The sequence below is a fragment of the Mytilus edulis genome, chromosome 5 (genome assembly GCF_963676685.1).
Source record: "Mytilus edulis chromosome 5, xbMytEdul2.2, whole genome shotgun sequence".
In the NCBI taxonomy this organism is placed as follows: domain Eukaryota; kingdom Metazoa; phylum Mollusca; class Bivalvia; order Mytilida; family Mytilidae; genus Mytilus; species Mytilus edulis.
In genome coordinates this window covers 299,496-318,171 of record NC_092348.1, presented here as the reverse complement: position 1 = coordinate 318,171, position 18,676 = coordinate 299,496, and the positions used below count along the sequence as shown (strand labels likewise).

Here is an 18,676-nt window from a genome sequence, read left to right as displayed (position 1 = left end):
TGGACTGTTCAACTGACCACATAAATCACCAGACTTACTGGGCAGTTCAACTGACCACATAAATCACCAGGCGTTCTGGACTGTTCAACAGACCACATAAATCACCAGCCATACTGGACTGTTCAACTGACCACTTAAATCACCAAATTCACTGGACAGTTCAACTGACCACATAAATCACCAGGCGTTCTGGACTGTTCAACTGACCACATAAATCACCAGGCATATTGGACTGTTCAACTGACCACATAAATCACCAGACTTCCTGGGCAGTTCAACTGACCACATAAATCACCAGGCATACTGGACAGTTTAACTGACCACATAAATCACCAGGCATACTGGACAGTTCAACTAACCACATACATCACCAAACATACCGAACATGTCAACTGACCACATGAATCAACAGACATACTGGACAGTTCAACTGACCACATAAATCACCAGGCATACTGGACATTTCAACTGACCGCATAAATCACCAGGCGTTCTGGAATGTTCAAATGAACACATAAATCACCAGGCATACTGGACTGTATAACTGACCACTTAAATCACCATATTCACTGGACAGTTCAACTGACCACATAAATCACCAGGCATATTGGACATTTCAACTGACCATCTAAATCAACAGGAACCCTGGACTGTTCAACTGACCACATACATCACCTGGTTTACTGGACATTTCAACTGACCACATAAATAACCAGGCATACTGGACAGTTTAACTGACCACATAAATCACCAGGCTTACTGGACTGTTCAACTGACCACATAAATCACAAGACTTACTGGGCAGTTCAACTGACCACATAAATCACCAGGCATACTGGACTGTTCAACTGACCACATAAATCACAAGACTTACTGGGCAGTTCAACTGACCACATAAATCACCAGGCTTACTGGACTGTTCAACTGACCACATAAATAACCAGGCATACTGGACAGTTTAACTGACCACATAAATCACCAGGCATACTGGACAGTTCAACTAACCACATACCTCACCAAACATACTGAACATGTCAACTGACCACATGAATCAACAGACATACTGGACAGTTCAACTGACCACATAAATCACCAGGCATACTGGACATTTCAACTGACCACATAAATCACCAGGCATTTTGGACTGTTCAACTGACCACATAAATCACCAGGCTTACTGAGCAGTTCAACTGACCACATAAATCACCAGGCGTACTAGACAATTCAACTGACCACATAAATTACCAGGCATACTGGACATTTCAACTGACAACATAAATCACAAGGCTTACTGGACAGTTCAACTGTCCACATAAATACCAGGCATACTGGACATAACTATTTAGCTTAGCTGTTTTTCCCCCTCCTGTTCTACTTTCATTTTCAAAAAGCATTTCAACTGACCACATAAATAATCAGGCATACTGGGCTGTTCAACTGACCATCTTAACCACCAGGCATCCTTGACTGTTCAACTGACCGCATAAATAAACCAGGTTTGCTGGACAGTTCAACTGATTACATAAATCACCAGGCATACATGACATTTCAACTGACCACATAAATCAGGCGTTCTGGACAGTTTAACTGACCACATAAATCACCAGGCATACTGGACTGTTCAACTGACCACATAAATCACAAGACTTACTGGGCAGTTCAACTGACCACATAAATCAGACATACTGGACTGTTCAACTGGCCACATAAATCACCAGGCATACTGGACTGTTCAACTGACCACATAAATCACCAGGCATACTGGACATTTCAACTGACCACATAAATAACCAGGCATACTGGACAGTTTAACTGACCACATAAATCACCAGGCATACTGGACAGTTCAACTAACCTGTACAGTTCAACTGACCACATAAATTCAACTGACCACTTAAATCACCAGGCATACTGGATAGTTCAACTGACCACATACATCACCAAACATACTGCACATTTCAAATGACTACATGAATCAACAGACATACTGGACAGTTCAACTGACCACATAAATCACCAAGCTTACTGTACAGTTCAACACACCGCATACACCAACAGACCACATGAATCAACAGACATACTAATTACATAAATGACCAGAATTATTGGACGTTTGAATAGATCACAAAAATGACCAGAAATACTTGACAGTTCAACTGACCTCATCCTGTACCTACCCCCGACTCCTCAGACTTTAATTACTATGACCACTTTTACGTATAGTTTACCGTGCAAGGCTTACTGGGCAGTTCAACTGACCACATATTAAGGCCGTTAGTTTTCTCGTTTGAATTGTTTTTACATTGTCTTATCGGGGCCTTTTATAGCTGACTATGCGGTATGGGCTTTGTTCATTGTTGAAGGCCGTACGGTGACCTAAAGTTGTAAATGTCTGTGTCATGTTGGTCTTTTGTGGATAGTTGTCTCATTGGCAATCATACCACATCTTCTTTTATATAAAAAATATGTTACAATAATTCAATTTACAAAGGCAATAATTATATGCGGTTCTTCATATTTCATAATCCGACTTGACTGAATGTCCAAACTTTTTTTGTTGACTTAGGACGATGGTGACCGGTTTATTTAGATCTTGACATAATGCATTATCTTTTGGTCAATCTGATTAAAACTCTGATCCGGCTTACTGTAACTCGTTTGAAGCATACATTTAGATACAAATAGCTCGATAACAGATCGTAATTTGAACAGAGTTCAATTCGTGTATTTGTGTCGTTTTGTTGCTGTCTCATTGATATATACTCAAACAATTATCTCAATGCATAATGATAACTAAGTCAGACAGTATAAGTTCCTGATCTGAGACTGGCACATTTAATTAAATAACGTGTTTTTGATGGTCATTTTTATTCTTCTGACAGTTTTGACTTTTCAAACATTTACTACACTTTACAAAATCTTATTAAACATAAATTTTAAATATTTTTATTTATTAAAAATTGTCGTTTAGTAAATCTGAAAGCCTTCTTTTCTAATGAGAAAGGTAAATATGCGGATGCATACTTACTGGAGGTGTGATCATGATTGAAGCTGTTATTTTCGTGTTTGGCCGAATAACTAAAACATTGTTTTTGAGACGGATCTTAATTAGGTTCTATCATTTTCAAAGCTCTGAACACAGTTTTAGCTCCCAGATCTGTACTTGTATCTTTTTGTTGTTGGGATATACAAGTACCCGTCACGTTCACTCTGTGTTTTTGTTCGATGTTTTTTTTTTGGTTAAAATTTGTATCCATCTAATGAGTTGAGCGTTTTTCAACTGATTTTTATAGATCATGCGTTCTAATATTAATGGTGTACTGTTTCACCACTGTCCCGGGTTAGGAGGGTCGGGATCCCGCTAACATTTTTAACCCCGCCACATTCTGTATGTATGAGCCTGTAATTCAGTGGTTGTCGTTTGTTCCTGTGTTACATATTTGTTTTTCGTTCATTTTTGTACATTAAAATTAGGCCATTAGTTTTCTCGTTTGATGTTATTTACATTTGTGATTTCGGAGTCTTTTATCGCTGACTATGCGGTCAGTATGGGCTTTACTCAGTGTTGAAGGCCATACGGTGTCATAAAGCTGTTAATTTCAGTGTCATTTGGTTTCTTGTGAAGGGTTGTCTCATTGGTAACCATACCACATCTTCTTTTATAAAATATCTCTGAGTCAGTGAGCCGTTTTTAAATCGACTGAAATAGAAAATAAATACCCACATACAATTTTGAACAAACAGTACATAGTAAGATACCATAGATGACATGTAAACGTTAAAAGTATAGTATGCAAAATAAGAATATGAAAGACATAGCACAAATTAGACTGAATAATAGATCATAATACTAGGCACACGGCAGATAATAAAGTTTAACTTTTATATTCGCATAATATATGGTATTTTTGAAAATCAATTTGAACGCAAATGAAATATTTTATAGTAGCAATCATAGTTGACTGCAATAAAATATTTTATAGTAGCAATCATAGTTGACTGCAATAAAATTCAGTAATACCTGGAAATAGTATATAATATAGATGCATTGCAACTATTTGTGACATTTCTACACGTGGTTGGATTGTTGATGTTTTTAATGTTACCGCCTTATCATTATTTTGATTGGATAAGGCGTTCGCGCAGAATCTATGCTTCTAAAATGAACCTCGGTCAAAGTCCATGTGATCAACGATTCCAAATATAGCAACACGTCCAAGAGATGATTCTAAGAGAAGAAATGACATTTTAAGCGTAAAGAAGCATATTTGAACAAAATGATATTTACAGTAGTGTTACCGAACAGTGTTGTGATTGAAATCGATGTGGATATTCGAGCGAATGGACAAGAATGCTTAGATCAGGTAAGGTCGAACGTGACCTATATAAATGTATTCCACTCTCTCTGGAGAAAACTTAGAAAATTTCCATTTTTTCTGCAATATTTGTATAATAAATTAAGTGTGGTTTGATGATGATTATAAGGAAACTTGTTATATATGCAAAAACGTAGTCTGCTTTGTAAAATTGCCTTTGACAAAGGGAAAGTACATAAAAATCGAAGATGGCCATGCAGGGTCCAAAGTCCAATCTGTGATCGGATGTAAACAAAGGATCAATCAACCCGTAGCGGTTACCTGTCAAAATTACCATGTATGTTGTAATCATTATAGTTGATTACATTTCTAAGAAATTTCACCCGAGTTCGTAGATTTGTTTGTAATAGACTAATTTCTTTGTGATTGACTGAAGATGGTTGATGCAATAAGAAGATTTGACTTTGATCAGCTGACTTGACAAAAGAAAAATCAATACACAAAAGTATAAACAAGTACATGTGTAATGGGTTGTCCTATAAAAGAGAAATGGGTTTCCGAAACTGAAAGAAACACAAGTTTGCAACATAAGATTTAAAGTCAAGATATGAAAAGATAATAGAACAGAAAAAAATATTTTATTTTATACATTTTTTATCATAAACATGATAAAATAATTGTATTTTTAATTTTTTTGACCAAAAGATAAAAACATCTTTCCAAGTGAATGTATATATTCTTAAACGTGCAACCTATTTTATGTATTGATTAATTGTGTAAATTAATTTGTTTAGTTTTATAAATATCAATTGTATGACCAAAACTGGAATAACCAGATTCTTGTGAGATAATTCGGAATTGTTTACAGAATCATTGATTTTTTTGACAATTATTTTTTCTTCCAATTCTGTAAAATCTCTGTAAAATCTTCATAGCAGTTAATTTTTTTGGCATTGTGCCATGCATTGCAAGGTTAAATTGTGGTAGTGCTGGTCATTGCCAAATTAAACTTTCTTTTAGCTTTCCTCAGTATTTTTTTAGGTGCAAACTATATATGGACAGGGAGACACCGTAATTACATTAGCCTCCTTCTAATGATGATTAACATGTACATGCTGTTTCTCAGTTACTGAACTGTAGTAACATTGAATATACTAAAGTACAAGTAGAAAACTAGTTGTTCTTACAAAAATACTGGGTAGAAAGTAATTTGATTTATGGAACCTAAATAGTTCACACAATGCACATTATCTGAGGTTGTAACTGTGTAACAGTAAGTAATTCACAAACTATCTCTGTAAACACATGTATCTAGCCAGCCTGTGGACAATTATAATTCAACAGTATTTAGATTACCTCTATTTCTCTCCTTTCAATGTTGTAATGCATTCTAATATATTTATTTTTGTTAATTAGGTTTGCCAGCATCTTGGAATCCTTGAATATGACTATTTTGGCTTACAATTTAGTGGCAGTAAAGGAGAAAAAATTTGGCTGAACATGAGGAACCGAATTAATCAGCAAGTGTCTGAAATGAGGGCTCATAGATTTCATCTCCGTGTCAAGTTCTACATACAACCCCATCTTCTGTTACAGGAATCTAGCAGGTAGGTTGTCAACTTGGCAATACATTTTGGACCCCCTTTATGTATGTCTATGATTATTTTGTTGACAGGTCCACTGGGGTTCATGGTCAAAAGGCAGTCTTTCCATTGACATGCATTTTACAAAGTTTTTTACAAAAATGTATCAGAAATTTATCAACTGTTTTTGGATTGAAAGCAACATTGCAACCATTTGCCTATAATTTTCATCTACAGTATGTGACAATTCATACATGTATATATACATGAACTGTACATGTCAAAGCAGCTATCTTCTCTGTACATCAAAACAAGTAAAGGTTTTTAGTTGTATATGTCCTATATCAGCATAGTCTGTTTGTATAAGTTCAGGTTGTCTCTTTGATGGGGAATAGGTAAAATTTCCAAAAAAAATAATAAGACATTCACCAGTAGAAACTCTCATTATACCACTCAAGTTTTTCCATGTGTCTCACTGGTTGTTCTTGTTGGTCTATGGTGTACTTAAATTGTCCATCTGTCACCCAAATCTGGCCATGCTTGTGAAGTTGTGGTCATCAGACTTTAAGTTCCTTTCTTTGTCAAATTCTTAATTCAGTCACATCTTCAGTTGCAAGAATCTGGGACTCTACATGGTTCAAATGTACATTTGTAATATTTGGCCTTACTTAATGGATCTCACCCCTATCAAGTTTTACATAAAACCAAATTTGAACATGATGAAGATTAGTTTATCATGTTTATAGAAACTGTTAGTCTTGTAATTAAATATCAAATGAGGGGTAAATTCTACAACCTTATTTTATGAGTATGACACATGATTGTGATGTAGTACTTAGGTGGTTTGTGATTCTAAAGTCCAACCGGTAAGTGGTGCTTATCCCTATGTCAAGTTCTAAAACGTCCTTTAATTTTAACTATACATGCTATATGAGTATACATGTATGTCACAAAATGTACATGTGATGTACTACTTAGATGAAGCTTGTGATTCTTTGTGAAGTCTAATTTGGTACTAAAAATGTGTCAAGTTCTATGTACAGACAATTAAGGTAAATCATTGGTTGTGGTATGAAGTCAGAAGACATCCACTGATTATTGCTAATGTAATATCTTAATAAGTCAGACCTGACTACAAACAATGAAATGAATCTGTCTTCAGAACAAGATATTGACTTCCAGTAGAATATTTCAATCATAGATTGTACACCTAATTATCTGCGGTATAGCAGGTACTATAGTGCTTGTAGTTAGTTTTCTTGGTAACTGACCCTGATGTAAATTTTAAGTTATTCATACATGTAGAAATAAAATGTTTAATCTAATATTGTACTATAATATTATCAGAATTTAAATTAAAACATTGGGCAAATCATGCCCATGTCATTCTATGTAGGTGTCTTCTCTTGTCATGTATTGTTTATCTGTCATGGTATATATCATCTATATATACCTGATGAAATTTCTTCCTTGAAGTGACATAATTATTATTTAAACACCTTACAAATTATTGGAAAAGCCAGTATTTATCATCAATATTCATTTTAAATAATAAATTAAAACACAAAGACATATTATATTTAGACAGATACAGGTAATCCAGGTAAAAGAAACATCAGTCAGCCATTTTTAAAAAGTCAATGTTTCAATGGAGTTGACTGAATCAAAGAATACATGTACTTACAATTATAGTACTGCGTTTGATTAGTCAGTGCCCTATAAATAAATGTACATGTAGGTGACTGACCCAAATCATATCAACAACAAATCTTTATTTTAGAGTAGGTTACATTGTTCAAAATGGTTAATGGTCAATTTATTAATATTCTATGTGCAATCCTTTGTAAATTTAACTGGCATGTCCTGTGTGATGATGTCAATGATGATACATATAAATAGAAATAGATATCTACGTTATTGAATATATATATTTTAAACAAAAGAGGAATAACATATTTAACATGTTGAAGCTAAAACTAGTATTGAAATACATGAAGTTCTAATCCTAGATGGTATATAAATTGAAAATCAGCCAGAGAAAGCAAAGATCTGTTGCAGACAGAAATAAATGTAACTGGAAACAGAAAGTTTGATATAAAAACTGAAAATATCAAACTTCTTCTAGGTTTGGCCAGGCGAAATTTTAATGACAACTGACAATAGAGGCATAAAACATGTAATACACACACAATCATTACATTGTATGGCAAGGAGGTATGATTAGAGACTGCAGTGCAAACACTGAACCTTCAAAACTGGTCAAATTATTAAGACCTTTCAAAATAGTGTTAATTTCATCAAAATATAAACTTTTTGTTATAATCAGAACACTTACGTTGTCATAAACAAGATAAATAAAACAGTAAATTTGGTCTAAAATAGACTTTTTGGGCTAAATACATGTAGACACAAGTTCAAGCCTTACACAAAAAGATGCTTTAAACACATTAGCATAAATGTCTTTTTATCAGGAAAGTCTTGGCTCATACATGTACCTACAAGTTAATACTATTAAGTATAATTACAAGATCTTAAAATTATACCACTTAATGCATGAAGTTTGAAGCCCAAATGTGATTATGTCCGACAAGATTCAAAAACATAAATCGTGATGTTTAACAAAGTAATGACTAATGTTTTGTGAACATTTGATATGTCTAAATGATGTTATTTGATAGCTACATATGATATACATAAAATTGAGAATGGAAATGGGGAATGTGTCAAAGAGACAACAACCCGCCCAAATAAAAAACAACAGCAGAGGGTCACCAACAGGTCTTCAATGTAGCGAGAAATTCCCGCACCCGGAGGCGTCCTTCAGCTGGCCCCTAAACAAATATATACTAGTCCAGTGATAATGAACGCCATACTAATTTCCAAATTGTACACAAGAAACTAAAATTAAAATAATACAAGACTAACAAAGGCCAGAGGCTCCTGACTTGGGACAGGCGCAAAAATGCGGCGGGGTGATACATGTTTGTGAGATCTCAACCCTCCCCCTATACCTCTAACCAATGTAGTAAAGTAAACGCATAACAATACACACATTAAAATTCAGTTCAAGAGAAATCCGAGTCTGATGTCAGAAGATGTAACCAAAGAAAATAAACAAAATGACAATAATACATAAATAACAACAGACTACTAGCAGTTAACTGACATGCCAGCTGTATGTTGTTCTTGTTTTATTTTTGATTTCAAGGGACCAAAATGTAGCCTTATTGTTAATAAGCTAACCACATACATGCAAGGCTGTAAATTGACCTATAATGGTTTACTTTTTATGCCCAACCTACGATAGTAGAGGGGCATTATGTTTTCTGGTCTGTGGCTCCGTTCGTTCGTCCGTCCATTCATCTGTGCGTCCGTCAGGTTAAAGATTTTGGTCAAGGTAGTTTTTGATGAAGCTGAAGTCCAATCAACTTGAAACTTAGTACACTTGTTGCTTATGATATGATCTTTCTAATTTTAAAGTCAAATTAGACTTTTGATCCCAATTTCACGGTCCACTGAACATAGAAAATGAAAGTCATTAAAGTGGGAGTTTCAGGTTAAAGTTTTTGGTCAAGGTAGTTTTTGATGAAGCTGAAGTCCAATCAACTTGAAACTTAGTACAATATGTTCCCTATATATAGTATAATCTTTCTAATTTTAACATGTTTAATGCCAAATTAGATTATTACCCAATTTCACAGTCCATGGAACATGGAAAAGGATAGTGCTAGTGGGACATCCATGTTCTTTGGACACATTCTTGTTTAAATTGTTATTTGGATGGAGAGTTGTCTCATTGGCACTCACACCACATCTTCCTATATCTATATATGCTACCACTTTTAAAGAATGGCAGATTTTGCTGTCTTTTGGTGCTTGTGAAATAAGTTCATGACCTGATGACACATAGAGTCTAAGTTTTTGATGTTTGACAGGACTTTGAACTTGTTTATCAAAATGTAACTATTGTTGAATTTTATATAATGTAAGTTGAAGTGCTTTGAAGGATACAAATTATTAGTCATTACATGGTGAACTACTTATTTTGGATCTTTGTCAACATTTGAGTGTTTAAAAATAGAATTGTGCAATTTGATGCAATAAATTAAATGATTTTAAACAGTTTCAACTGTTTGTTTGTTAAATTGAAAGAAAACACTTACAATTTAAGTTTTTTTTAAATAGATTGATGCAATAGGCTTAGCAATAAACATGATAACCAATATATATTGTTTTGGTGTCTTCGACATGTTCAAACAAAGACTGTTTACCTATTTTGTGATTTTAGAGAGATAATAAAAAGTAAATTAACAAGTACTTTGTTTACAACATGTATAAAAATAGAAAATTGATTTACATATATTGTTAAATGACATTTTAGTACAGGGTAAATTTCAAGATTATTTTAAAAAAGTAAACTTAAAGTCCTAAAGTATTAATTAAAAGTACATGTATATATTTATGTCCATAAATATAACTTTCAATGTTAACATTCTGTAAAGGATCTATAATAACAAGTATATCATTATACCACCACTGTAGAGAATATTTTTTTATATGTTTATCTCTCTGATTCTTGACTAGTTGGTGTATATAGTATTCCCTGTGTCAGTGCTTCCCTCCTCCCTATGTTCAAAACATATTTCTCACACACTATTCTCAGATACTACTGAGTGAACATCACAGACATCAGGTCCTTAAAATGACAAAATCTTTGAATCTGACAGATTTCATTCTGTAGCAGGTACTCTTTTATTACACAATACTATGTACTTTGAACTTTATACATATACCGGTATCTAACTATTGTCATGATAGCTGAATTTATATGTCTAGGATTTAATGTACATGCATGTATGTCCAATATATATATATTAAATTATAGTAACCTATGAAATTGTGTAGACATCAAAATTTTTATCTGTTTTCAGGCATCTGTTCTACATACAAGTGAAACAAGAAATCCTGTTTAAAACACTCCATGTTCAAGACGAGACAAAACTTGTTACAATTCTAGCTTTGATAGCTCAGGAAGAGTTTGGAGATCATGTATCTAATCGTTTACATCTACCTGGATATGAAACTTTCTTAGAGAGGATTTGTCCACAGAGTGATCCAGACTTTCTCAAAAGTGTAGCCAGTTGCCATTCAGGACTACGTGGAGTGTCTTCCCAGAATGCTGAGTACAGGATGTTACAGGAAGCTTCAACATTAGAGGATTATGGGATGGAAAAGCATGAAGTAAAGATGGACAGGAAGCTGATGTCAGTTGGTGTAGGACCAGAAGGAGTGTTTATTTATGACAACCATATGGAACTAGTGGATAGGTAAGTCAGTAACAACTTACCCTTCTAACTTATCATGATTCCGCCGAGTCTGATAGTTTAGGGGTCGAGGTTCATTGTGTCCTCAATACATATGATTTTAAATTCATAAAGGTTTACTCTTGCTATACCATGCATTTCAGTCATTTCAAAAGGGCTAGTTCTTTATCATTTTAATGAATAATTTTCTTGCAAAGCAAAAGATGACTATGTATAGGATAAAACAAACTACACCATACAGCATTCCGTCTACAGAGTGTGGCCATAAGTATTCTTCACTTGAGATTTTCCCTATATATTGTATATAAAACTACATTTTTTCAAAACCATATTTTGGGGTCATTTTTGGTTTGATTTTAAGCAACTTGGTATCAATAGAAGTAGAATTGTTACAGGTTTATTTGGTTATATTTTGTTTTTGTGTGGGTCATTTTCATTTTTTCACAAGATAAACACAAATATTATTTTTTATTCAGAAATTTGTTATATATTCAACCATTACCAAAACTATTACCAAATAAACAAACATATATATACTTTAGACAATTCTACGCCTTTTAAGGCCTTGTTGATAAAAATCCAACCATAAATGCCCTCAAAATATTTTTTTGAAAAAATGTGATTTTGTATGAAATATATAGCAAAAAAATGCAGGTGACGAATACTTTTGGCCAGGTACTGTACATGGAGATAAATAGGTATATGATTGACCTTTGACCTATATATTTTATTTTCCAGAATTGAGTACCCAATGATCCAGAGGATTGTCCATGATGCCTGTTCTTGTTTCATGTCTGTGTATACTGAAGAGATGGAGACACGTAGGATTGAAGTCCGTCTCAGAACTTTGCGAGCAGCCTCTTGTTTGTATCGATGTATAACAGAGATGCACTCCTTCTTTCGATGTGATACAGTTAACAGTGAAGTGTCATCCCAAACCTACCGTGATCTCAAAGGACTACTTGCATCTTTATTTAACGAGAACACCACAACTGGTAAGTGTCCAATCAGGAGCCTAACATTTAAATGGCAATTGATTTGGCAAAAAATTTTGTGGAAGAAAGGAAATTTACATTGAAGTCCACCATGTTATTATATTTGATAGTTAATTTCTTTAGAATAAATTTATCAGTATTATTAATTTGATTGTCATTTTGCTGCAAACAACCAAATATTTAAAGTACTTTAAGAAGATTTATTTTGACTTTTTGTGAATGAATAAAAGGAGATATATGGGGTAAACCTGAATGAGACAGAAATCCAACAACACAAACAACCAAAAAAACACTAGGAGTCAGCAAAATATCTTCAACAATAAAAAAAAAACAGTCTTCACTATACTTGTTTACTGCTTATTGATGGACCTGTGTGAAACAAAATCTCATACACAATTATGTTGGACAAATCAAGGCATACAAAGTCTATATCTCATTTATAACCTTAAAAAAGGCTTGTAAAATCAAATACACTGTCACAAATTTGAATCTTTTCAAATGTTTTATTGTCCATACCTGCAGGTCAGAACTATGTTTTTGATGTTCAAAGAACTTGGCGAGAAGCCTATGATAGCACTAGACGAAAACTAATGAAAGAAGCAGCAAATCAAAGTTTACCTCCCCCTGAAAAGGAAGAAATGGAGGATAGTAGTGAAACACACATTCTTCCCAAAAACCACGAATGTCAGGACGTTCAGGTAATATCTTACTTCTAAAATGTGGGATTGTGGGTAATGAGAAATAGAATGATAGTAGTGAAACACACATTCTGAACCAAAAACCATGAACATGATGAATGTCAGGACGTTCAGGTAATATCTTACTTCTGAAATGTGAGATTGGGGGTAATGAGAAATGGAGGATAGTAGTGAAACACACTTTCTTCCCAAAAACCATGAATGTCAGGACTTTCAGGTAATATCTTACTTCTGAAATGTGGGATTGTGGTTTATGAGAAATGGAGGATAGTAGTGAAACATACTTTTTTCCCAAAAACCATGAATGTCAGCTGGACATTCAGGTAATATCTTACTTCTGAAATGTGGGATTGTGGGTATTGAATGAGAAATGGGTAATTTCTGTGTGTAGACTTAAGATACAAATGTTAAGATAATGGGTAAAAATCAGTGGTCTAAAATGTTAATATTAAAAACCAATGTCTAGACTAAATGTCTGAAAAAACAGAATGCTTCATCTGCCAGCACAATTGTTTATATATGTTTATTTTATAAGTTCTTTCTTTTCCAAGGTTGGTCAAATGGTCTCAATGCCAGCCTTAAATTTTATCACAAGCCTGATTTCTAGACTTTAGTAATTCCATAATGATTTGTTGCTACTTCTGGGCTGATGAAACCAAAGTAGGTATAAAATATTGGAATCTGAATTAAATCTAGGAATAACTTGTATCAATTTAATATATATATATTCTTCTTTCAGGTGTTGAAAGCCAGGTTAGAAAAAATCCACGAATCTTTTCTGTGTAGTGTGTGTATGGACTGTGATATATCAACAGCTTTTTGTCCGTGTGGTCACATGACTTGTTGTCAGAACTGTGCATCCCGGTTAGATGAGTGCCCATTGTGTCGGACAAATATTCAAAATGTTCAGCCTATTTTTTTGCCCACAACGTTAATACAGAAAAGTTGATGAAAGCTTAAGGTTGTGTTGTGTTCTGGGAAATGTGCAGATATAGAAATGGCAATATTATAGGTTAAAAACAACACCATTAGTTAAAGTTGACATGTGTGTGTGTGGTACAGTTAACCTATTTACTGGTGCATCATTCATTTATATAGTCCAACCATCACATATGTATATACATCATTCATTTATATAGTCCAACCATCATTTAACATATGTATATACATCATTAATTGTTAAATGTTCCAGGTTTTATCATCACCATAAAGATGTAAATATTTTTATAGAAAGGGCAACGACCAATGCAATAATTGATATCATTTTATTTCATGTTTCATTGTTGACATTAAGTATCATACATGTACAATACTCATTATTTAGTATGGTTCTATGAATACATACATAGTATCATTATATATAACGTTCATGTTTAGAATGGTTCTACGAATACATACATAGTATCATTATATATAACGTTCATGTTGATAAGGTTGGATGGTTAAAAATTGATTAAAGAGATTTGTGAAGAGAGGACCAAAATTATAGGAGATAAATTTATAGGCTTTCAGTTGTATGCTATTGATCAAAAATTCAAATAAGAAAAACTATAAATTAAATTCTTCTCTCATGTCTTTTGTTGCATCCATTTAAAAGAGAAAGTGATTGATTTATATAAGGTCATTGATTGTCCTCAATTACTTTTGTTATCAAACTTGAACCTGGCAATGACTATCAAAAAAAAAAAATCTTTTTTATCTTGGTTTTAATTTCGATTGTCTAAATAGTAAATTATCATGAAAATGATTTGATTTTAAATATAATTTTAAAATCAGGAATTGAAGAAAAAAATAAGGCAAATACAAATAAAGGTTTAAGGAAGTACGCAGGAAGTTACGTACTATGACTTATAGTTTGTACTTTAATGTTCATTCATTTTAGTTCGACGGAAGTTTGTCATATAACCACAAGTGTGGGCAGAGATTTTTTTTTTTTTTAGAAATAAAAATATGTATTGTGATATTTTCAACCATCAAAATTTTGAGATTAAAAGATTGGATTTGAGTCAAATCAAATGAAGTTTTATATTCATACCTTGCCTTGTTTTCTGACATTGGTCAACAGACAGGCATTTATTTTAGACATTATATTGAAAGTAAAAATATGTCTTTTAAAAGTATTGAATTTTTTTAGCACAGGTCCTTTTATGTTCATTAGTTTAAACTTGTTAGTTATAATTTATGTTTTTTGTACATTAGCTTGTCATAATTTTTTTTATTTATTTTCATGATCTGTACATATTAACTTTATTTATTTTTATTTTTGTCTTGCCAATTATAGATAATGATGAATTATCTCCCTTGTTAGCACCAAGTTATCTCCCATAGTTGATGTAACATTCCAGATAAGTAATTTTTGGATAAAGTATTTTTGTTTTGTTTCATATTTAAAATTGACAAAGTAAAATATTTTGTCTGGATTGAACTCTGCATTAACTGAACACATATTTCAAAGGTTTCTTTAATAGAACAACAAACAATGACTAATTGTGGCACTTTTTTTTTCAACAAAGCATAAAGTGTTTATAAAAAACATCAAATTATCAATAGAAATTTAACCAAAACCACATCTTTTTATGCTCTACTTTTAATTGATGAAATTGTGGAGAATAGGTAAAATAAGATTTAAGTAATCTCACACCCTACTATGTAAAATGAGGGGAATTTTAAAGAATTTTGGTTGGCAAAATACTAAATTGACTTTGAACATTAAGGTGGTACCCAACACTTTCACTGAAATTAGTTTGGCTCGTTTTATTTTCATAAAATTTTGTCAAAGTATTTACTTTGACACTTTAACAAAAATATAAAAATTAAAAAAAATTTGAACCAACCGTTTTGTCAGAAAAATTACACTGGTTATATAGCAATTTGACAACCACCAATTTTGATCATTGAGAAGCTTAATATTCCTTTTACAACACAATGTAAGTAAAACGTTTAGCTGACTACAGAGCTATCTCCCTGTAGTGTTAGGTACCACCTTAAATCTGTATAAGTTAGAGCAGTATGGAAGATATGGTAATCATACATACAGGTTTTACATATCATTTTCAATGTGTATCATAAAAATTTGTGAATTTAAGATGTTGTATATCCTTGTTTGCAATATTCCAAGTGATTCAAATTCAATTTTAAGAACTGCCATTCCAATTAGAATACCTCACTTCATATTTTATTTTGTTCATAATCATGATAATGCTTTGTATCTAGTATTTTTGACTAAGGTTCAAAGTCCACACTAATCAGGGATGATTCTGCAATCTGTGTTGGATATCTTGTCAAAGTATAATCACATGCAAAAAATTGTCAGTTTTAGCAATCCAAAGATTTTAATTTAAAAACTGTATAATAAGAGATTTACTTCCACATCAATAGACTTGATCTATTTTAAATTTATATACAGTAAAAAGAAATATACCAAAAAATAATTAATAAAAGATGTCAGTGCTGATATTTTCATTAAAAAATTAATGATATTCAAACGGTTAATTTCTGCTATTTGATGCCCAATGGACTAGATAACTTAGGTCCCATTTGAAAGAAAAAAATATCCTTTAGATGACTTGTTATAGAATTTAAGGGTGTATAACCTGCAACATAGTGAGACAATATCAGTTAAAAATATTTTTCAGACGCAAGATCTTAAAAGTACTAAAAGCATATTTTTTGTAATTACATTTTATTTCTGTTCGTTTTAGTTTCATTTTAATACATTTAAGTTGTATTTTTTTGGGAAAGCAATAATTGATGTCATCACCTCTATAGATAGATATTATACATTTTATTTTTAAGCTAGCAATATGATTATTTCACTTACCATGCTTACATTCAGTTTTAAATGACCTTGAAAATTTTATCACAATATATATCACTTACATGCAAAACAAGTAACCTTAATTGTTTAGTTCTCTACACTACATCTCAAGTGGTCATTTCTACTTGTCCATGGTAGGAGTGGACACTAAGTGGACACAGCTTTGTGATGACCCCCTGTGCACAACTTATGACATTTCTTTTCTCTCAATACCTTGGGGAAATGATTAATGGATTTGTATTTAATATTTTTTCCAAATCTGAAATTAAATACTGATAGAGGGGGCTTGCTACTATGGCTAGGTGGAAATGTTCATTTGAGATGTAGTGTAAGTCAGTCAGTTTAGTTCAGCAGAAAAAATATAAGAACACTTGATATTTGCTGTTTTCACAGAAAATACAGAAAATAGAAAACATTTGTAAAATTGATACTGTAAATTCAGATTAATGAGTGGTACTATTTTGGGTGTATGACAGGAGTATAGGGGAGCCATAGATTTTAATGTTCAACAAACTATGATATTCTTATAGGCATTGGAGAAAATTATAATATCAAGTTTCCACAAAATCCGATTACCGGTATACCTGAATCCTTAAAATTTGGTAAATGAAAGGTTAATAGTATTTGTCTGTCTGTATTTTTTTCCCAGAGTGGCATGTATAATACATGTAGTAACTTAAACATTGAACACACTATATTGATAGGAACGATAATTTGACTGAATTTGATTGTCTTGTTCCTGCTCGCCACTAGGTATAATTTTCAGGAAAATGATCTGAATTATTTAGAAAAAGCATTTACTGTCATGATCTGTAATCACGATACTTGTTGAAATTCAAATTCTTGAAACCTGTATGTGACTCCCAACCAGTGATATTTCTTCACTGAATTGTTAAACTGTGATTATGATAAAAGTTGTGGCCTATAAGTGGAGTTTTATTGCATATGAATATGCAGTTAGGATGATATAAACATGTGTCTTGAAAAAACAGTGATAAGAAATATTATTTTTGTTGAAGATTTATAGATAAGAAAGTCTGTAAATGTTTTAGAGAGAAATAAAGGCTATTTTCTGTATGTATATGTGTTATTTTTGTTTCAACACAATGAATTTGAGTAGTTATATCATAGATTTATGCTGTTCCAACTATCTGAATCTGTTTAACTTAATTTGACCCATCTGTGATATAAAGAATAAGGAGGTGTGGTATGATTGAAACAACTTGTCAACCAGGGTTTAAATGAAGTGGATGTAAGCAATTATAGGCATCTGAATCACCTTCAACAATGAGAAAAACCCACACCTTGTGGTTGGCTATAAAAGGGCCTGACATAAAAAATATGAAACAATTTAATTGAGAAGACTAATAGCCTTATTTATAACTAAACAGTTTATGAAATACAAATATGACAGACATGAACCAACAACATATACTGAACTACAGGCTCCTGACTTTGGACAGGCACATATACGATGTGGCGGAGTTTAACATGTTTGAAGGTTCTCAACCCTCCGCTTACTGGGGACAGTGGTGTAACATTACAACATAAGAAAAAACTGTAAAAGTCAATTCAAAAGGCTTAACTCATCAGATGGATACAAATAGAAAAACATCTAACAAAAGCAGATGGGATGTGAACGGGTACTGGTACATCCCCCCCCCCCCCCAAAAAAAATAATAGTTCAAACAACTAAGGAAAAAAATCATGTATCTAAGACTAAAATATCATTCAGTACACATCCAACATCCAATGGATTTAGTGCAAACACCATTGAAAGTCAGAGAAAAACATTACCTTGTGCAATGCCAAAACTATACCTATCAAGATCTATCAATAGATTGTAGTACAGTGGACGTACATTTGTGTAATATTTAGTATAGCTTGTAAGCCATCTAAAATTCACTATGGAGTTTTCACATGTGTAATATATGGCTGAAAAG

At 32.7% G+C, this 18,676-nt stretch overlaps 1 protein-coding gene across 1 annotated transcript; it reads left to right on the top strand.

The window, feature by feature from the left end:
- The first annotated feature begins 4,158 nt into the window (after positions 1-4,158).
- Positions 4,159-17,810, top strand: LOC139522709 (E3 ubiquitin-protein ligase MYLIP-like). The gene is made up of 6 exons (XM_071316179.1): positions 4,159-4,364; positions 5,733-5,923; positions 10,831-11,226; positions 11,962-12,218; positions 12,741-12,916; positions 13,656-17,810. Exons 1-6 carry the CDS (start codon positions 4,278-4,280, stop codon positions 13,863-13,865), a joined length of 1,317 nt encoding a protein of 438 aa, XP_071172280.1. The 5' UTR covers positions 4,159-4,277; the 3' UTR covers positions 13,866-17,810.
- Positions 17,811-18,676: the final 866 nt, after the last annotated feature.

Excerpts from the sequence above, each read along its gene's own strand:
- LOC139522709 (XM_071316179.1), top strand. The coding sequence starts at position 4,278 with ATGATATTTACAGTAGTGTTACCGAACAGTGTTGTGATTGAAATCGAT. Across the intron at positions 4,365-5,732 it reads GACAAGAATGCTTAGATCAG|GTTTGCCAGCATCTTGGAAT; the intron begins GTAAGGTCGAAC and ends TTTGTTAATTAG. Across the intron at positions 12,219-12,740 it reads TAACGAGAACACCACAACTG|GTCAGAACTATGTTTTTGAT; the intron begins GTAAGTGTCCAA and ends CCATACCTGCAG.